At 34.2% G+C, this 21,842-nt stretch overlaps 2 protein-coding genes across 5 annotated transcripts; both read right to left on the bottom strand.

The window, feature by feature from the left end:
- Window positions 1-3,346: 3,346 nt before the first annotated feature.
- On the bottom strand, window positions 3,347-6,716 carry LOC101266439 (plastoglobulin-1, chloroplastic). Its single transcript, XM_004245925.4, has 3 exons — window positions 5,983-6,716; window positions 4,195-4,390; window positions 3,347-3,981 (listed from the first exon to the last, which is right to left on the bottom strand). The coding sequence occupies exons 1-3, from the start codon at window positions 6,510-6,512 to the stop codon at window positions 3,673-3,675; spliced, it is 1,035 nt and encodes a 344-aa protein (XP_004245973.1). The 5' UTR covers window positions 6,513-6,716; the 3' UTR covers window positions 3,347-3,672.
- A 736-nt stretch (window positions 6,717-7,452) lies between these two features.
- On the bottom strand, window positions 7,453-20,713 carry GPAT (glycerol-3-phosphate acyltransferase). 4 transcript variants are annotated; one of them, XR_742866.4, is made up of 14 exons: window positions 20,227-20,695; window positions 16,411-16,508; window positions 15,294-15,380; window positions 15,050-15,147; window positions 13,296-13,353; window positions 11,887-11,988; window positions 11,737-11,798; window positions 11,548-11,658; window positions 10,840-10,918; window positions 9,554-9,673; window positions 9,368-9,478; window positions 7,931-8,109; window positions 7,746-7,819; window positions 7,453-7,662 (listed from the first exon to the last, which is right to left on the bottom strand). XR_742866.4 is itself a non-coding variant. In NM_001306067.1 (14 exon segments), coding segments are annotated over 12 exon segments (1,413 nt in total). In that variant the 5' UTR covers window positions 20,579-20,648; the 3' UTR covers window positions 7,513-7,662; window positions 7,746-7,827; window positions 7,931-7,974.
- Window positions 20,714-21,842: the final 1,129 nt, after the last annotated feature.

Genomic DNA, 21,842 nt, shown 5'->3' with positions numbered 1-21,842 from the left:
TATATATTATTTTATTTTTTTCACAATAAAGGCTACATATTATTAGTTGTGATATTTATAAAGAGCAAGAGAAAAGAACTTCTAAAAAATGTTATTCATTGTATTATAATTTGATTAAATTTATGCAAAAATGATTTTGTTACTCAATTGTAGTTATAGACTTTGTTAAGTTACGAAGGTGCTTAGTGCTAATATATTCTTTTAGTAATAAGTTGCTTGCACTAAATTGACAGTAAATCGTATTCTTTTAAAAGAAGCAAACACATCATGTATGAGAAGAACACAATTGGCAAATTTTCAGATTGTTTAGTTTCTTTTGTACCAGCAGAAAAAAAAAGAAGGTTTTTTTATATAGTTTGTGCAGTAGTCAATATTCCTGTTTTATTTAAGTAAAATATACTTAATTTTTTTGGAGAAATAAAATTATGATGATGATTGATGAAACATGAAATGAATGGACTTGAGAGTCGAGGAGGGCAAAAAGTTGCGGCACAAAACACGGGAGTTTCGTGAGGATAAAGCACGTCGTTTATGACTTTGTCAACTCTCTTCTTTTTAATTTTAAAGAGAGAGTAGAAGTATCTAAAAAATGGTATAAATTATTAATTTTATTTCTAAATTTGTAAAAAAAAATCATTCAATTAATTAAATATAGATAAATAGTTAATCTACCACCTGTCATGGCAATTAAATGTAATCTTAAAGAGATTAATAGTTTTATCTTTATACTTTTAAATTAGTTCACTCATTTACTTTTACTTCTTAACTTTGAACTTTATATGTTTCTTCATAAAATTGACATATTTTACTGCATATATTGATTTATAATCTTAAGTCATGAAAGTAATTAATATTGGTAAAATAATTTTTTTCTTAACGTGATAAATTTGACAATAAAAATAAATAAATAAATATATATTTAAAATATTAAATCAAACAAAAACAAACTATTAAAGTAACAAGTATGAAGTATATATATTTTCAATAAGGACGATAAATATTTTAACAAATAAACTATTAATTTCATTCTCTTTTTGTTTTTTTCAGCCTAGACTTCTTATTGTAATTACTAGTACTACCTTTTCGTGATTGGCATGGCAGATTCCCCATGTCGTGTGGGCCTGTTTTGGCTTTTCAATATTTTATGACAACAAACAAAAATAGATTGTGATAGTGCCGATTGGCTGATTCAGAATTTCCCATAATCAAGATTTTAAAAAAAAAATCAACATCTATATATTATACATATATAAAAATATTAATTTTATCTCGTATATACTATATAATTATTTAGAGTATGAGGTTTGGATGAACCCTTACGGCCTTAGCTCTGACCATGGTTGATGATGAAGTGTATTTTCAATCAAATAATTTGAAAAGACAATGCTCAACATTTTTCACAAATGATCGAAAAGTAATGATGAAAGATTTTCTACAAGGTCGATGACTAGTTTAATTATGAAAGGAGAAGTCAATAAAATAATTAAAGACGAGATATTTATCAATGCATAGTCCGGCCAATTAATTTATAAAATATATATATAAAAAAAAGTAGTTTGGTGTACATATAACCTTCGGATATCAAGGTTCACTTAATCTGTCCCAAATAGAATGTCATTTTTTTTTTATAATTTTAAAAGGATCTAAGTATATAATTTCTCTTTTATCTTAATGAAATATTTATAGGCACAAAAAGTCACAAAAAATGTTTCAAATCCTTTCAAAAAAAAAAACCAGAACTTTGTGCCGAATCAAAATTCAAATAATATTAACAATAACATAAATTGAGTCGAAGCAAATAGGTGATTTAGGAGATACATGGATATTTGAATAGAATTTTGAAAGAGCGAGCCTGCTGGTAGGACATTTGGTAGTTTATGAGTTAGCATTCAATAATTCTGAATTTAGTATATTGAGTTGTTGACAATAATTGTACTTTATGATTGTTGGTGCTTTTGATTGGAACTTTCCTCTTTTTTGTTTTCATTCGAATCAATTTGGATTTACGTATTATAAGGGTCCTAGTATTTTCTTAAAGCAACACTTGCAATATAATTTCTTTCATTTCCAGAACATTAAAACTACGTATCTCTAATTATTGATAGAAAGATCAGAACCATCACAACAATTAACGAAAAGAATTATGTTAACACTAAAGGGACCTTTTGGAAGGTTGGTATTAGCTTAGGTGGTGTGGGGTGAGGTTGACTAAATTATGTGAAATGACGCTACTAATTTATGTTATGGCATATAATTATGATGTGCGACTTCCTATATTTTATTCATTTTTTCTTAATTTCTATTTGATTAATTATTCTCACAAATTAAAGGTCTCCATAAATCACAATGCAGCTGCCAAAAGACCTGTTCGATTAAAAAAAATAACCAAACCACTAATCCACTAATTATAAAAGCTATCAATTATTGATAACCCTTAGAAATGTTCTTTAATACTTTTTATTATATCAACACAGGGCCAATTTTCCTGTATTATCATTTAGACCTTGGAAAATATAACCTGACAAAAAATCACTTAATTATCAAAAAAAAAAAAGTGCCTAGTTAATCAACTATTGGATGAACAATAATTAAGTTAAGGAATAATTTCAAAATAGTCTCCAAATTTGGGTTGCCATATTATAATTATTTTCCTAATTTGTTTTACTTTTTGTAATAATTGTTTTTAACCTCACACTAATGAAATAACAGTTCTAATTGTTTTTTAACTTTTTTTTATTATAAATAAAACAATTATAATCTGATAGCAAAACAAGAAGAAGAAAAATTCTAAAGGGAACAATTTAGTGAATTTGTCAAATTTCAAATCCACGAGTCTAAACAAGACTTGAAGGATTTTGTAGTTGACTGGAGATGCTCATGTGTTCTTTGAACAACCCATTCTTAGAAAGCTTTTGGTGAAAAATAGAAGTCTTCAATTTTGACTTGGTTGCTACAGAACTACCGTTGACTTGGAGAAAGTCTAGAACTATTTCAATTATTACTATCATAAATAAATTTTGGGTCAAAGAAAAGTTCAACTTTCATCAAGAAGACTTTCAAGGCTAACTGCCATCTTCCTAAAAGAAAAAGTGTGGTGTGCCACACACATCTTAGACTCAGTAGCAGCACAGTTACATAACGTCGTAAAAGATATTTATACAATCGAAGTCACTTCGATCACAAATAAATCTCTATAGTAAAATTATTTGGTTACTCAAGTTGAGAGAGTGGTAATATGAATGGGAACCAATATTGCAGTCTTCTCTAAAACAAGTAAGAAGGGTATCTTCATGGGTAGTTATGGTGTATATGAGTTGCTGCCAAATTAGAATTAGCTAAGTCTAGATTAAACGTAATTGTTAAGTTATTTTCTTTCCAGATAAGCTGAAATTACAGATGATTGACCTCCAAATTACTGAAACATCGTTATCTTACTACATAGGAAAATGCAAAGCTATATCACATTTTATTTCAGCACACTTCTTACTAGGACTAATCTCACAGCTTGATCCTGAGATAATTCAGTGCAAGTACTTGAGTCCTAAAAGAGTGTCCCACCTTACAGCTAAGGAGTTTTAAACTCTACATCCCGCGATAAATCGATGTAGCAGTACATACCATTGCAGTTCCTAAGACATTTGTAAATCACAATATAGGATAATGGATACCTTACTAATATAGAAGAGAACTCCCTTCCTTAACAAGCACAAAAAGCCCACCATCGCCTCTGGAGATCCGCATATCCTTATCAAGGTAGGTTGTGAGAAGCCAGGATTTTGTCCTTCCACCTGGAATTGGGATCTTGAGAGGAGGCTGACCAGAAATAGTTCGTGCTATGCCTGCCACAGCGTTTTCCAGAGGACCTAGAGATTGCTGTACAGGAGAGAGACTTATCTTTTGCCCAAACAAATCCACAGTTTCCGGCAGATTTATGTTCGATTTTATTTCTGGAGGTTTAAAATTCCCTTCCTTGAATTCAACCTGCAAAAGTAAGCAGTTGTCAGCCAAATGCGGAAGGAAAAATTAAAAAACTCCCAACATACTCTACAGAAGTTAACCAAAAAAACATAATCGACCCCTACAATTTCTCAATATCTTGCATAATTAGATCCAAAATTCTCATTTTCTCTCTTTGTGCAGAAAATTGCTGCAAGTACCTTTCTAAGGAAATCAGAATGGAGTCAACGAGTATACCTGTATTCTAGAGGGGCTTCGAACTTCAAAAGTGGCAGTAGCACTAAAGGACAAGGTGGCTACAGGGCTTGATAATGTAGTCGCATTCTCTATAGTCGAGCTGTTTGTATTTACGTCTTGGCTAATCTTTTCTACCTTCAACAGAGGAATGTTACCCACAGCAAGAAGAGGTAACAACTCGGAAAATGCAGTGAACCTGACAGATTGAGGAAGAAAAATAAGATTCTTTGCTGATACATCACTTATCATTTACTTCAAATCAGTTTCTGCATGAAATTTCACAACTAAAGTTACAATGTTCAGGAGGAAAAGCCCAAAATTGTCCCTTAAGATTGGGCTAAGTTACAAATCATCCCTTTATTCATATACATCGACATCGAATAGGCCTGACGGCTTATTAAGACTATTGTGTATAATTGAAGGAGATAACATATTTTAAGGTGTTGTCGATGTGTTCAACCAAAAATCTTTAAAAATAAACTTATGAAGAAATAAACTTTTAATAATGCATAGCACACAGCAAGTATCATCAACATTTATGCCTCAATGACATTTTCCTACTCTATGTTATAGACGAATAAACCCTGAACAGGATATCAACTATAAATATAGCTTTACAAGGCATATCTTAAGCCTTCAGGGTTTTTTATGTGATATGTGAACCAAGATAGTAAATGTCATCGATTTTAAGTTCATAGATTTAATCCTATAAAATTGTACTTCAGAACTATTAAAAACAGTCTATCACCACTTCCAAGCATTTAAAATTACAGTACTTACTAAAACTCGACTTTCCCAGTAAAACCAAAGACATAATAATAACAACAACAATCTTCAGCCTTCAGGTTTTCTTCTGTGATATGTGAACCATAGAATGAATATGAATCATGAGCTCAAGCTCCAGTAACTACAACAATTTTCTTGTTGCACTCTTGAATAGATTCTAGTTTGACTAGCCAAAAGGGTATGAAGGAAAAACAAAATACATTTCACATTAAAGTTTGCAGACAATTGTTTAGATTAGATTAATGGTAGTTGCGATGTGAAGAAAGTGCAATACTTAGTTGAAAATACATGGCATCAAGATTAAAATAATCCAAGAAGCATTGGTTCGTCCTATTCCCAGATTACCAGGCTAATTAGTTTATGAAATTCTCGGAAATCCAAAGCATGTTATTACAGGACAAACAAAGATACATGGTCTTTAATTATGGTTGTTAACAACTGGAGGATACAGCCGAATGCAAGTATATTGACAAGTAACCGTCTGACCGCTCAACTCATAAGGTGCTTATTTAGAGGCCAATCTCGAGATCCCTCTTATAACTGTTATGATGCACCTATCTTGCATAGTGAACTCCCATCATAAAGTTCTAGCTACTGCTTTGGGTGCAATGCCTACATTGTACGATTAACTTCTATCATGCACCTAGAATTAGGGAGAGCAACTTGTTCTGTGGTGTCAATGCTCAAGATAAGCATACCAGTACCCATTCTATCAATGCCTTAACCCATAGATAATGAAATCAAAGTCATTTGATTATCTGAAACTACCCATTAACCTTAAATATAAGCCCCGTGAGATCAATATCAATTTATTAGAGATTGTTATTTGGTTTGTCCTGTAAAGTGTAAACCACCCATTTTTTCCGAACCAAAGCCAGCACGCTTGCAGAAGATATCAAAACTCAGCTAGTTTCATATAAAAACAACACAAAACGTAATAAATGGAGGAACTATAGTAAAAGAAGTGACTGAATGATCCAGCAATGAAGCAAAAAAACTCACACTAAAATCCAGTTCCCATCAAGCAACTCAGGAGACTCAGTTGGTGCTGGAGAAGGATTGGCTGCCTCCAACTGACAAACGAACTCCAATGCCTCGGCCCGAATCTCTGATGAAGCCCGAAATCCGAAATCCGTCCCATAAACTGTATCCACCAAACACCTTTTCAGCTCTAGAAGCTTCTCGTCCTCTTCACCACTCACGTCAACTCCGGGACTTCCATTACCCCACTCATCATCATACTCCGGAGGATCCGAATCCGCTAACTTCGTAACCGGTCCGGGTTCGGGCTCCGACTTCTCTCCCCATTCATCCACGAACTCGACCATTTTATCGTCAGCTTTATCATTATCCGGTGTAATAGAGGTGGGTTTTTCCGGCTCATTGGATGAGGAAATGGAGGATTGAACTGAGAAATTTTGAAATTTACGAAGCCTAAAAGTCGGGACAGAAGAAGGAAGGGAAGTGTGAGGTTTAAGGCTGCCTTTTGGGTTTTTAATGGTGAAAATTAGAGGATTGTAGAGAGTGGACATATTTAATTACTTTTGGAAACGGACGTCCTCCGGCGGTGTAACCGTGGAAATGGCGGCGGAAGCGGTGGTTGTCGACGGTGATTTGAGACCTTCGGTTTTATAGATGGTGGAGATGGATTTGGCACGTTTTACTTTATTTTGAATTAAATTCTGCTTCACAAAATTTGTGTAATTTTTGTTGTCAGGAGGGACACATGTCATGCTGACTTATTTTTATTTTTTTGATATTATTTGAGTTTTGGATTGTTGCTAGAAATTGGTATTATGATTACTTATTCATTTTTATTTTTTTAGCATAATTAATTATTTATTTATTTAAACAAATTAAGATATAATAAAAAAAATTCGACTTATTCACATCATAACTAATAAAGATAAAATAGTAAAATCACTATGCAAATCATTATTTTTAATACATATCAATTCAAAATTGGACAAAAAAGAGTACTTATTTCATTTTAAAACGTCATCTGTATGCCTGACTCAAAAAAGAAATTTTGATCAAAAAATTAAATTCTGTGCTGTGCCTTCATCATAGTGCATAAAATGACCCTGTTGTAACAAGACACGCTTAGATACGTAATGCCTCACCAAAACAATTTCTTGGGTTGAAACCGACACCAAAAAGGTAGTTATCAAAGAAACATGTCCATGTAAAGGGACTAAGACAAAATATTTACAGGATGTCTGGAAGCACAAGTAGAGAAAGTTTACAAAGAACATAAATTAAAAGGAGAGACCACAATGAGCCAGGAGAACCCGCTGGAATATGCATGTTGTAGTGGGAGATAGGTTAAATCACACTACGCGGCCAATCGAAGGAGATAGGTTAATAGTCACTACCGTAGAAACTACACCTGAGCTTTTGAGACAATACTGTCAAATGTTGCATCAAATAGCATCTAACGCTTATAGAAACTACAATACACGCACACAACTGTAGCAGAGCATCAAATATTATATTTCCCAACAAATTGGATTACCACTTCAAAGGTAAGATGAGCAGCAATCTAGAATAGCTACTAACACTAAACCTTAGAAAGTCATAACAGTACTTGAAAGCTATCATTACTAACAAATTTGAATCTAACATTTGATACAAATACAATGTAAAGCAACTGTACATTCGTGTCAAAAGAATCATCTAACCCTGCCAAAAAAAAATCCTTCAGATTATGTTTGCTGTAACTTCAAGAATTACTTTGTTTGTATCAACTTTCCGCAGAGACTAACCACATGCAAGCGTGGTATGTGGAAAGATTGTGAGTGTAATCCTTGTGATTTGATAGTAACTGCCAAACAAACATCTGCAAAACTAGTAATATATACCGACAAAGCAAGAATCAGACATACATGGATTGAAGCCAATTGTTCCAGTTTAAATTTTGTCAACAGATCATTTTTGGTGAAGTACATACCTGACTACAGCAACAAGGTATGAAAAATAAAGTTGGAAGAGAAGCTACTGCCATGGTTGTGACAATGAAACACTAGGTATTGAAGCCTCCAGTCCTTGTTTGCCATGTATAGCAGAATTTAGCACATTATACTGCTGGCTTACAGAATCATAAATTGCCTTTGTATATACCATCTTAGCCTGCATCAAGAAAAGTATTTACTCATAAGATCCTTTTTATTTATATGCAATTAATTTTTCGGTGTGCAGTTTTTTTAGCTTTCGATTCATCTCTCATTTCCTTGATCAAACCAGCCATGATGCATTTCCCATCTATTTGGGAGGAGGGAGGGGATTGGGGAGAAGAAAAAAAAAGAGTTCCAATAGCATCTCATAAAAATAAGATGCAAATATTTGGCTGTGAAATGGAACATCGATTTAAGATTGAAAACCCCATGGAATAGAACATTAAAGAGAATTCTTGCAGTGAAATGAAAGAAGACTGAATTGGTGAAACCATTTCCTTCAGTGAACAGTAGAAAGCAGACGCAAGTGGAAAATGTTTGAGCTTAAGGTTTGTAAGGGCAGTGAAATTAGTTGAACCATCTTCTTTATATATTAATGATAGAAAAGAGAGGCAAAAGAAAAATGTTTGAGCTAAAGATCTGAAATGATCTGGGAAGAGAAGAATTTTGCAACAGAAAACTGATACTACAGTCGTTGGAGGTAGAAAAATTAATAGTACAACTATCAAGTACAGCAGCTTAGGTAGCTTAAAATATAAGGAGAAAACACAGATGACACCCAAATAAGTCGGTTTACACCTGTGGAGGTAGCTTTATATTATCCGATATAATTCAACACTCTTCGCTAGTTCATCATTCATTTGAATTTCATGGAAACAATATTTTCTTTTTAGGCACATGGGAAGGTTTCTCTATCTAATTTTATTATTAAGGAAAAAAAGTATCACAAAATTTCCATCTTTTATTCATTTTCTTTTCCTATGGTTTGGGGACAGATTTAACTATCCTCAGAGAGCTTGTAGATGCATATCTTTTCTTCAGTTTATAGAATTAACTTGACAAAAAATAAATAAACAAAACAGTATTAGATGAATGTTTTATTTGCATATTGAAAGTTCCTTTGGAGCTTTACTTCTTAACTTTTCCAACAAGAAAAAGCTCAACTGCAGGAATCAAAATTTCTGCTGAACCTGCGCCCCTCTTAGCAAAGGTCAACTAGCTGTTCATTTGGGTCTCAAATAGGAAAGAGAAAGAGTTTGGTCCAACTTCCCTTCTCCTCCTTCATTCTCTATTAAATAGAATGACCCCCCCCCCCCCAAAAGGTTCACCAACAAATATCACTAAACCTCTCATTAGGCTGCCAAATTTAGTTTAAGAAAAGCTTCCAATAATTTGAAGTATTAAACCAAAGTGGACTTCCCATAAAAACTAACCTCAGGGTCCTCCAAAGCACCAGCAACCTCATGAAAATCAATTTTGGGTGCCACAGATATGCCAGCTCCATGAAAAGATACAACTCTTTTCTCTCCGATATTTTTCTCAACCTGTACTATCGCAAGCAGGGATATGTAAAAAAACATAGTCATCACAGAAACAAACATAATTGACACAGGACCAACCTGGGCGGGAGGGGGCATAATATCATGGCACAATATTGCTAGAGGATAAATGTGACCAGGGACACCAGCATGTTGTACAAGCCTCCTCATGTTGTCTGTCGCGGAAGCATCAAATGGTGCCTGAAGAAATACAAGCAAAATGTTCAACCACAAGCTGCTCAAAATCAATTAATCAACAGATCAGTTGGAATCTGTTATATGATTCCTCTATATCCATTCAGGCCCATTTCATTCCAATGCATAATACTTGGCCTTTTAAAGGCAATTATGGTTTATCTAAACCAAACACCTGTTCATTGAAAAATAATTAGCTGCGTCTTAACTAACTGATATTACCTATATGGATCTGGCTCTTTTGGAAAAAAAAATTAAATGTTAAAAAAATGGCTCTTAATTAAGCATCATGACGAAGCATAAATACCAAAACTTTTGAAACTAACTGCCCATCATATACATAGAACTATGCTGGAGAAGAAGAGATATTATCACGCTTATCAACATCACCCTAGAACTGTCACAAGGCAAGTGTAATGGAGAAGTGTATTGCTGAACATACAGAATAGGAAGAAGCAGTGAACCATAGCATGTATCCATGTAAATCCCAATTGGATACGAACAGTTAACTCTCATTTAAAGTTCAGGCAAATAATGCCAATCACATTCTGAGAACTGAATCATAAATGTGCCAGCACACGGCTGCAGATGACTATTCTCTTAAAGAGTCAAGAACAACCTCACCAAGGAAATGGAAGCAATCAAGAACAGAACAGTTAAGTCGTGGAAGAAAATCTTAAGATGTAAACTGGCATCAGATGTAATTCAGAAGATGTATGAGGCTTGCCCTATATTTCATAGGCAGGGATAGCAAATCAGCCCACAAAGGAATTAAGAATCACTTAAAAGAATGAATAAGGTAGCAACACTTCCTCCTTCAAATTATGGTAGCTTTTCAACTATGGGACTTCTCAAAATGTTTTCACCACTCCACTTAGATTATTGTTTTATACGACTTCCAAGAAATCAAATTTGTTTCAGTGTTCTTCATAAAACTAACTTTTGAACCACTATTTAAAATATTTCCTATACTGCCACTATTAAGATACAGAGTCAAATTAATATATTAAACCCCCTCCTCTGTACAAACATAGTCATATGAATGAAACGGAGAAAATACCTTGTCGAGAAATGTATGTTGGCCATGTTTGCAGGTATGTCCATCAAATAGAATGAAAAGATAAATATATGGAAAGACAACTATAATTATTAAATAGAAAAAGGAATCTTACTGGATACCATTCTTTTGTAACAGGGTCTGGCCTATCTCTTCCACCACTAGGAGCAATCCATATTATTTTTGATCCACCCCTGGATCACAAGTACATGTATCCTCAGATGTATGCTTCCATCAAAAGAGCAATAGTGGAATATCAAAAAGAGCATTTGTGAGCTATCTCGAATTGCCAAAGAAACATGTATCATTTGATTTCCTCTTCCATTATTGTGCTAACTATACCAACAGTTTACTAGGACTTGAAGTATGAAACTGATAAAGCAATCATATAATGGATGATGATTGAATTTCACATCCATGATCATGAGAAAACTTCCATCTATCGTATCTGTATTATCTTCTGCACATTCATGTTAGAAGTCATTTCTACCGTGACTTGCTCTATGGTTTTCTTCCATGCAGAATAATCAAGCAGGGTTAACCCCCTCGTGAAAGAACTATTACACGCCTGAGCAAACAAGATTTTCTGATAGGTAGGGAAGATTAAGAGTACACATGCAACATTAGGCTTAGCTTTCCATTTAATCATATTCAATACATGTAGAGCTTAGAAGAGCGAGTCTTTCATTTTTTCGTAACACTTGGCAGAAAAATGTTTATGAGAGATTGGCGCAGGATAAAATACTGTGTGACATCAAAACTTCTTAAGTAAAAGCTTCACCAAAATACTCCAAGAAAGACAAAGCAATAGCAGAATAAGTACCTCAATAGCAAAGCCATCTCCTTCAAGCTTCTTGTGTTTGCTCTCTTTTTCATCTCAGCAAGTTCGGGGTCATCATTCATATGTTTTTTCGAATAAACACACAGGAGATTCCTAAACATATTAAGTTTGTCAAATGTCTAAGTAAATGGTGATTTCTGTACATACTCTGACAATGCTATCTAAGTGCACCTTCCCATGCTGAATGGCTTGCAAAGAGGATCAGTAATAACTCTATCTCCAGCAACATATATCTGTTACCAGTAAAGGATAATCTAGTGAATTAAGCTACTTCAGGTATAAATATCTTATGAAGTGCAAGAGGGTGGAAAAAGTTCTAACAATGTTCTCAGCAATATCTGGGAGCTTTGATTCAATCAAGAGTGCAATAATCGCAGGATCGGCTTCACTTTGATGATTTGACATCAAGACAACATTATCACCCTGAAATTAGTATACAGAAATAGTGATTTGGTAAAGGCAACAGGAAAAATGATCAAGGCAATGTGTAAAAAGCCATGCAAAAAAGAACTGGGTAAGCATATCAGCGACTAAGTTTGAGATTTATTAACAGTAAATGAACTAACAAAATGATATCAAGAGAGAATAAAAATTATACAGTGACATTCTTTTTTGCTCTTTTTTTTTGGGGGGGGGGGGGGGATGAAGGGTACAGTAAGCACTCAAGAGTTCTCCATCTGTAGTTAGTGTTATACAGCATCGAAGAAAAATATTCAACTTTACAAGAAGATCTTTAGGCGTAAACCAGTGGTCGCGCAGGTGATATAGAGATAGTTGGTCCACCCACAACATTTTGAGCCAAGACTGTTATTCGTAACTCCAGTATAAATAGTGAGCACATAATTTTGGTGGACAAGAAGCCACATACATCTATAACTTGCAAGTAACTTCACTTGACAAAACGCATAGAATGAGAAAGATACCTAAATATTTTCAATAATAAGACAGACAAACCACCAAACAAAAGATGACAGAAGTTCGGAAGTATGAAATATGTCAATATTCCTACTTCAGAGTTTCTACCATCTTTTGGAGGTTCACTCTTATAATGTATTAAAGCTGAGGATTACAAAGTCTTGTGTACATTCGCCCCCCCAATCAAGGAAACTGCTGAATAGCGTGGAAATCGGGAAAAGTTATCTGGTTCATCCAGTAAGGCGAATAAGAAGAAAATATGGATCTTCGCGTAAGGGGGTCTGAAAGCAAGGTCATGTTAAGCTCAAATTTTGATAATAAGCTCTAAAAAAATCTTACATCATTGCTTGATGAATCAAGGAATTTTTTCATTTTTTTATGACAAGGGGAACCCACAGCCTCTACCCTTTTGGTATGCACATGGTAAAACCTCGCTCCTATGCAATAGCTTGTTAAGAAATCTTTTTTAAATTTTTTATCAAGTAAAAGTATTTTCGTTCATATACATGACCATAAACAGTTGTATGCAAAAGGTATACCAAAAGGTGAGAATCTACAAAACATACAATTCTCTACGATCTCCACTTGATCATCTATATGATGAGGAACTTTTTGTGTGCCCCAAAAGAAAATAAGGAAACAGAGACTACTACTCCTTCAACCTTTTTCATAAGTAGTCTGAATTAGAACTCTATCACTATGTGCTAAACTTGATCAAGGGATAAACATGCAACGCACCTTCCCAGAAACTAGTTAGCATAATTACAGAAGAAACTAATCAATAGAAACACTCTTAACAATCTGAAATGCCGAACCTGTTTAAGCTTCTCTGCCATTTCACTGAAAACTGACATATTCCCAACATAAGAGCTCCTACAAACTCGAAAATAGTAGAGGTTAGATTCCGAAGTAAATCATGAGATCTGCAGGGAACAAGGCTGTTCACTTTAAAGCAAAGAGCCAAAGAAAGATCAATTTCTAATAACCACATTTGATATACACTCACTAAAGCTGATTAAAAATATTCAATAGCAACGGTATGTCTGTCAATAATGGAGATATTGTTCGCAAACACCCCTGTTAAGAGTTAAAGCAGGGAGTTCCTAGAACAAGACAAACAACCCTCTAACATCATACTTCATATATAGGAATTACAAATTTTGAATTCCTATCCACTACTCAACAATGTGCAACTTCACCCTTTGTTTTAAAATATGCGTCTTACTTTAAAAAATAATGCGTCTTACTTTCCTTTTTGGTATGCTTAACTCTTTAATTCCAAACATCCTGCATAGCATGTTTAAGAACACAAGAATCAAAATCATTTTGATACATTACCTATATCTTTAGTTTAACATTACAAGATTAAAAAATCTCCCTACCTTGAACACGTGTCCAGCCACACTAAGACACATAAATTGAAACGGAGGGAGAAAAATATATCCCTACACAATAGTAATTTTACACATGGGCTAAGCTTCATTGGTGACTCAACCCACACAACTCGTCAAAATGCTACAGATTAACTAGCTGCTAAACAGTCAAATAGAAATCAACTTAGTGTGGTGATTAGGTTGTTCATACAATAACTACAGGACTTCAATTTGTAAGTACTAATTATTCCTCTTTTCAGGAGGTTTCTTACATACTTAAAAAGTATCCTTCTTTGAAAGAAGGATACTTTTTATGTTGTTTTCAAAATATCCATATTTAGATCATGAAAGAAGGATACTTTTTATGTTGTTTTCAAAATATCCATATTTAGATCATAAAATCAATGTAATAAGGTCTGATTGAATGGATATTAAATTGTTAGACACCCAGTATTTTGAATCGCGTCATACTTTTTGGACTTAAGGATTGCTATGAGGCATTAATAAGAACATCACTGGGTAAAAATAATATACAGACACCAGAGGATGATGAACTATTCATCAGAATAGTGCAACAGCTTAGCTCTTTCTTTCAGCTAAAGAAATTGGGATTTTCCCAACCAATTGAGAAAATAGCATCATTATACCTAAACTACAATGAAAAAATAATTAGGGTAATAACAAAAATATTTTTCCCCATACGTAATTGCAAAAGATTTAGTTATCCCTTTCATCAATATGGTCAAAATGATTTTCTGCTGGCCATTAATGTTTAGAACAATTATTCTAACATGACATAAGCCCTTTCCCCTTTAGAGATATAAATGATTTCAGTAGTTTTACTATCTGCTCTTAACCCAATATTCCAACAAGTTATTCTCACATATATTCACCCACCACCTTGTATATGTACTAGAACTAGCCACCATCTTATCTGTACCTAAATCTATATAGACATCATTCCATTATTTACAAGGTATAAAGACGACATATAGAGCATGCCTGGTCTTGAATACGTTGATCTGAACAAGCAAATATTACAACGACAAAAGGATGTAAATCAAAGGATATTTTAAGCTGTTTACTCGAATATTTCCTGTGAATTCAATCATTAACAAGATTGAAAGAACCGCGCATTTTTTAAGTTAGTCAAACTATTACATGATACACACTACAGAGAGAGAACTGAGACTCACCTGAAATCAACTAGCTGGCGGATATAATTTTGACCAAACTTGTAATAGTCAAAAGGTTCACGAATGGCCTTATGATACGGCGAGAATTCAAAAGGATCCTGAAATAAGAGCATTGCTACATTTTACAATTTTACATTCTAACAACTTGATAGAATACATGTGTGCTTAGATGAAGTAACGAGAAACAAAGATATAGGGGAAACTTCTAGCATGAATTTGAAAGATCAACACGGCAGAAGAATACCTTCACATCCACAAAAACACGGTCGAATACAAGAGCCATGTTATACAAAATGGCCTCATCTGCTTTGGGAACGCCGCTTTGTAAAACCTATAAAAAACGATCAGGAAAAATCAAGAGGGCACATGACCACAACAAGTTCTCCAAATAAACAAAAAAGAAAATGCCGAACTCCAGGTCTCAACAAACTCGTTCTCTCTCAAAGAAAAGCGCACGAGTATCATGAATAAATTAAATCCAAACAGATTGATAATCTGACAAGTCTAAAAGATAGATTGGATTACTTCACCAAATATGGTAAGTCCAAAAGTAGTAGTCTTTCCAAGAATGAAATAAATGAAATTCTCTAAAATTTAGTAGGAAAGAGGGAAGGAGGAGGCGAGTTATTATTTATTAGTGAAAATAAGATATACTAGAGAAGTAGGAACAAGAAAGACACGTGCGGAAAAATCAGGCAAAGACAAACATACAAATATAAGCACCTCCTCTAGATTTATCTTTATTATTGTTTTGTCATCACAAGATCATATTTTCCATGCTCTAGGAAGAAATGATACTGAACGTGTTGAATGTTAGACTACATTTAGAATCTTCACAAGGGCTTAACCTATTATCTTCAGGTCATTTTCTGAAAACATTTGGCCCCGTAATAATGTCTTTCCACATAATTGGTCACAAAAAAGTAATGGCATGCCAAATTGTGATTTCTCTCTCCACTTTAGCTTTTCCAGCTCCAGCGTTTTATCTACTGTTATAGGTACAACGTGAACTTTTTTTATACCAACAGCGTGTAGTTACATAATACCATCCACTAAATTCAAATGATCAAATACATTAGAAGAAAAAAAATATTCATCATTGTTGAAGTGTGTAACCATCTCATCTAAAAGCCTAAGCCATTAGAGAGAGCACACGTTTATTATTTAATTGTATTCTCAACCATCTTAAATCTATTATATACTGTTCTTTAGTAACTTAAGAAAGCATGTTATGACCCAGAAAGTATGTTCATGCAAGAAGACTCTTGCATATGAGCAAACATATCTAAGCGAACAAAGCACCCATGACCCAACACTTAAAAGAGTACATTTAACCACAAGTTCAAAGAAAGGTGTTTTACTGCATTCTGATAGTTCTGATACAACTCCTCCATTCCTTCAGCAACATTCAGTGGCAGTTTTTCATCTTCCACAGCTTTTCGAACAGCAGATAGCAAGTCTGCACAGAAAATAGAACACCCAATGCACGGGGGAAAGAGAGACACAGGTTCAATCAGAACAATTAGAATAGATCTACCAAAATAAAGTCCCCGCAGAAGAACAAGGGAATCATCTGCTGAGCAGTATGTTTAAATTTAGCAAACAATAGAATCAAGACACTGAAAGATAGCAGGATGAGTAGATAAGAATCGGCAGCAAATGTCTTATACTTGCAACTGAAAAGATAGCAGGATGAGTAGATAAGAATCGGCAGCAAATGTCTTATACTTGCAACTGCCACTAACATCTGAGTAGGTATCTAAATCCTTTTAAGACGAAGTTTTCTAGAATATTGCAGCACTTCCGCTATTCTTGAACTATAACTTGCAATACCAACCCTTACTCAGATGTTCACGGTTTCTCTTGTTGATTGGTAATTAATATCAATAAATAGTTCCATATGGTAATGCACCCATAAATGTTGAAGCATACAAGTATTCAAAGGAAACTAGACACCACGAAAAAACCTATGAGATACTTCAAATCCCAAAGAAGTACCAAGTATACAACATGTATAAGACAAGTATAAGACTCAAGCTATCTGATTACCTTGACAAATATTTATATATACCTTGCAACATATACTGCACTCATCCCTGATCCCATATCACCTGTCAAAAATATAAGCCAACAAGATGATATGTATCTAAGACCCTACTTTGTAAGACTTCATGTAGATGACTAACCTCTAAGACATGACATGTTTTAAAGACCAAGTTTGTAAAATTTCATGTAGATGACCAGCCCCTAGGACAGACAGTGCTGGTTGACAACTGCTTCAGATGTCTGTCAAGGCACAAGACACAAGCCACAGCCCGAAAAGAAAAAAGAAAGGAGAAGATTATACCAAGTTTACCAAAAAGACAGAAAAAAAGCACTCCAGATTTTCAGCCATATTTTAATTTTCAAAAAATGACTTTTTGCCATATATCCAATCCTTGATAGGCACAGTTACCAGGTACTTGTGCTCAGACACCGTGGTTATCAAAAAAAGAAAAACAAGTCATGGAAAAGAAGGAAAACTGCTCCATTAAAGTCTAATAGGAAGCATTCTGAGAATCACAACTTTATACCTCATCCTGTTTTACAAGAAACTTAAGACCGCATTTGTACAATAATTTTAACATTTATGCTAAGTCACGGTTCTTTAAATGTACTTCTTGCTGAAAATCCTATTCTAGTCCATATAAGATTATATCATTGGAGATGACCTAGTTTATAGTGCTTTAACTGCTTTATGTAATTTTCTTTACATAGGTAATCCCCCTTATGCCACTGTGGCACACTTACGTGTATTAAGATAGTATATGATTACGACATCATGACAATTACCAGGAAAATCGAAATCCCCCAGAAAGCAATAAGGAAGATCCAAAAGGAGTTGAAGACCAAAATCAGAAAGAAAACTAAGCTTCCAATCCACATTCTAAACTACTTACTGAAACGAAAATCTATCAGAATAGCATACAAACCACATAAGTCTTCAGCATCGTATTTGTTTCTGTTTCTCAAATGAATAAGAAACCACATTCAAAGTGCAAACATAGTATGAGTGTGTGTTATGTCAGTCAAGATCCAACTAGGTGACGCGTTATCGGAAAAAAGATCCAACTAGGTCATGTTTTTTACAATACCTGCATAGGTTCTGAGACTTGTAAGATACGACAAAATGAAGTATAAGCTAGCTTGAAACTAAGATCCTAAGATACGACAAAATGAAGTGTAAGCTAGCTTGAAACTAAGATCCACGAATGCTTCATACGAAGTAATGACTTTGTTGTCGATCAAGAGGAGATCTATACATTTAAAAAAAATGCAGAAACTGCCAAGCATTACTTAACCAAGCTAAAGTTACCATAATAACCTAGTGTATGTCCAGAGAAGGAACCAACTATACATCACCAACCATCAGTAATAGAATGGAGTACGCATGCATAGCGGTAGACAAAAAAGCAGTCAAATGAAGGGAGGCAGAGATTGAATGGTGACTGTAAAGACAGGGAGCAAGAGATACTGTATAGCAATACAATTTTGTAAAGAAAGCTAAAAACGAGATACTACCACAAAATGTCAAAATTTGATCCTTTTGTCTTAATTGGTGACTTCAATGTCCCAAATATGAATATGCAAATTGGTGATTCCAGAATCAACCATCAAAACTTCACGTGTCCATAATAAATGTCAAATATGAAACACAGTCTAGAGAAAGCTTGTTGTACAAAACAAAAGAGTACTTCTATGAAAAATAATTGTTGCCTAACCAACTGCTAAAAAATTATCAACATAAGTTCTCAGAGAATTCGAGAATGAAGTTTTTACTATGTACATCAGTACATGTCCTACCATGAATTAGTAATTGCTTCCAATTTCAAGAAAAAACCTCAATTGTCTCGAACTTCCCATCTCTTTGGAATAGTTACAGAATCTCCATGAATGCAAACTAGTCTATAGATTCTACCTCACAGCAATTAAATCCTTCACACCAAATGGGGGGCAAAAGAGAAAGCAGAAAGTGAATAGAAACCAATAAGCGTCTTATTTCTCTTTAACAATCCACTGTTGCTTGTCTGCCTGTTTGATTTGGTGTTCATAACAAGATCTTCCACCTCCTAATCATTTCACCTTACTCTTCAATTGATATCATTCCCATCATCCCATCCACTATAAATTTGTCGAGTCCTTCACCATCCACAGGTTAACGAGAACTTCCATCAAGATGGATTGGTGTTACATTATAGTAGCACCATTCCTCAAGTGTAGTTCTGCTAACTATCCATTCGAGAAGTCCCTTATAAAGTTAGACCCAACAAAGCCAACTGACGTGCTTCATAGACAATACATCCAGTTCACCGTTAAAAATAAAACAATCGTTGAGCTTACTGTAAGTCCGTCCTAATAGATATCACCATAGATTACTAGAAAGATCAAAACATACTATACCCGGTGCATCAAGGTTAAAAGAACTCATTGACTTGATGTTTAAACTGTTAAGCATGCTTGCACAGATAAGTACTCTTATTGCAACCTTATGCCAACACCAATTTCATTAATACCACTACTGAAACTGCTATTGCAACCAACCAATTCATCTCCTAGAATGGAACTGATGTACTACAAGTCTATTTGATAGGACTTATAGGAAAAACCAAAGAGTAGACAACATTAGATAACGATGTTTAATTTCACCATGGACATAGAGTTCAATAGTTTATGTGGCAAAGAAATTATTACTTGACAAAATTCACAGTTAACTCCATGCTAAATGCAATATTAGTTCAATTTAACTATGGGCTCAACACATTTTCTTCAGAGCAACAAGCATAGGGCAAATTAACAAAAAATAAATGCACTTCTGCAAATGTAATAACGCGCCTCATATGTTCAGCATTGTTAATTGTGAAGAATATTGAGAAATTCAATGCATTCGAAAGAAAACAAACATTGTAGCGTGAATGTGTACAACAGTCTCTGGCATAATACGCACAAAATGTTAAACCCCACCGAAATAGCACAAGATATTCCAACAGAGAACAAGAGTAACAAACCGCACGAAAATAGCACAAAATGCACAAGATACTTCAAATTCAAAAATGAAAAAAGCGAAAGTAGCAATAGAAAGCAAAAAATGCACAAGATATTTCAAATTAAAGAAAAAGTAATAATAGCTAGAGATAAACCTTCTCCAGTGCGTGCGTCAAGGAAGTCTCGGGACTGCGGAAGCTCATGACTCTCAGAAGCAGAAACTGTCATGGCATCTTCAATCATTTCTGCCATTCCACGTACCTTCGAAGCACAAAAAACGGCACACCGTAGCTTCCGAATCCCAACCGTCCTCGATTTCACACCGAAACAGGAAATCGGGAATAGCGTCGAAGTTGCTGCAGAAGAAACAGTTGTTACTACTACTGGTACACAAGTTGAAAATGAAGATAACGGCCTCGGAATGCGTGCAGAAGAAGACGAAGCGGAAGAAAGCATGAAGGAGGAAGAAGAAGAAGAAGAAGACGAAGCCGCTGAGAGGATCAACATCACCACCACAGAATGGAGAGGTTTAGAGAGAGAAAGGGTCGAGAAAAAAAGTGAGGAGTGAAATGAATATATGCGTGTTGTGAGGGAGAGAGAGTGTTTTATCAGGAACGAGCACGTGCTTTCCATCACCCAATTGTGTGTGTGAATTTTGTGATACAGTTATTTGAGTGTTTTTCTTTTCTTCTCTTTCTTTTTTTTGTTATTTATCTGAAAATACTTCTTCATTTATTTCATTGGCTTTTATATGGAACTAAGCTAGTCTTATCTGGACACGTGTAACAACTATACACCCTTCTTTTGAAATAGTGGCAATAGCCTATTAGACCAACCTTTGAGTAACTTCTCTCCAATGAAAGGGAAGTATTAGTTCGAAATATTAAGCAGTTTTAAAATTATTTATTTTAGTTAGAGGGGGAATCAGAATTAGAAGTATGAAAATTTTAAATTATTATTTCACTCAAAGGTGGAATCAAAACTAGAAATGGGAAAATTTTAAATTTTAGAACGATTTGAACCTATAATCACTAGTGTAAAAAACATTTCTATCTCCCTTTCCTTACTATTAATTGTGAATTAATTTTGTTATGACAAGTTTATATATAGAGTCTATAGACTAACTAATAATTTCGTCCAAACTCATGAAACTTCACCTAACTCTACTCCTAATCTTACTAAATGATAAATAAATTATTGTATGTGTGGGATGATTTGGCTTATAATAATTATTAACTTTTTTTTTGAAAAAAAAAAGAAAATATTCAAGTACCCCTCAACTTATGCCTGAAATCTCATAGAAACACTTATACTATACTAATGTCCTATTACCCCTAAACTTATTTCATATGTAATTTTCTACCCCTTTTTAGTATATGTGGCACTAGTTCGAAAAAAAAGTCAATCATCGTTGGGTCCATAAGATAGTGCCACGTAAGCTAAAAAGGGGTAAAAAATTATTAATAAAATAAGTTCAGGAGGTAATAGGACCTTAGTATAGTATAAGTGTGTCTCTGAGATTTCGGGCATAGGTTGAGACTATGACATTATCCCAAAAAAGAATGACGGTATAAGTTGTTTTCAACAAAATAATCCCATAAGTTTAGCATGGAAAAATTCATTTTGTTCTTACTTGAATACTTTTTGAAGAAAAAAAATATAATTTATTTTTATTTTTGAAAATATAACGTCCCGACGAGATGAGGGAAGACATTTGTTAAAACTTTGTTTTTGTGAAGAAAAAAAATGATGATAGAATATAAGAATGGTA

This window comes from Solanum lycopersicum, chromosome 8 (assembly GCF_036512215.1).
Source record: "Solanum lycopersicum chromosome 8, SLM_r2.1".
NCBI lineage: Eukaryota > Viridiplantae > Streptophyta > Magnoliopsida > Solanales > Solanaceae > Solanum > Solanum lycopersicum.
The sequence above is the reverse complement of the archived record's forward strand: the minus strand, read 5'-3'. Positions and strand labels throughout refer to the sequence as shown.

Coding starts and splice junctions, on each gene's coding strand:
- LOC101266439 (XM_004245925.4), bottom strand. CDS start 6,512: ATGTCCACTCTCTACAATCCTCTAATTTTCACCATTAAAAACCCAAAA. Junction 4,391..5,982: donor GATGGGAACTGGATTTTAGT/GTGAGTTTTTTT, acceptor TCAATCTGTCAG/GTTCACTGCATTTTCCGAGT. Junction 3,982..4,194: donor GAAGCCCCTCTAGAATACAG/GTATACTCGTTG, acceptor TTACTTTTGCAG/GTTGAATTCAAGGAAGGGAA.
- GPAT (XM_010326998.4), bottom strand. CDS start 20,704: ATGGAAAGCACGTGCTCGTTCCTGATAAAACACTCTCTCTCCCTCACA. Junction 16,509..20,226: donor TGACGCACGCACTGGAGAAG/GTTTATCTCTAG, acceptor TTTTCTGTGCAG/ACTTGCTATCTGCTGTTCGA. Junction 11,799..11,886: donor CAGATATTGCTGAGAACATT/GTTAGAACTTTT, acceptor TACTGGTAACAG/ATATATGTTGCTGGAGATAG.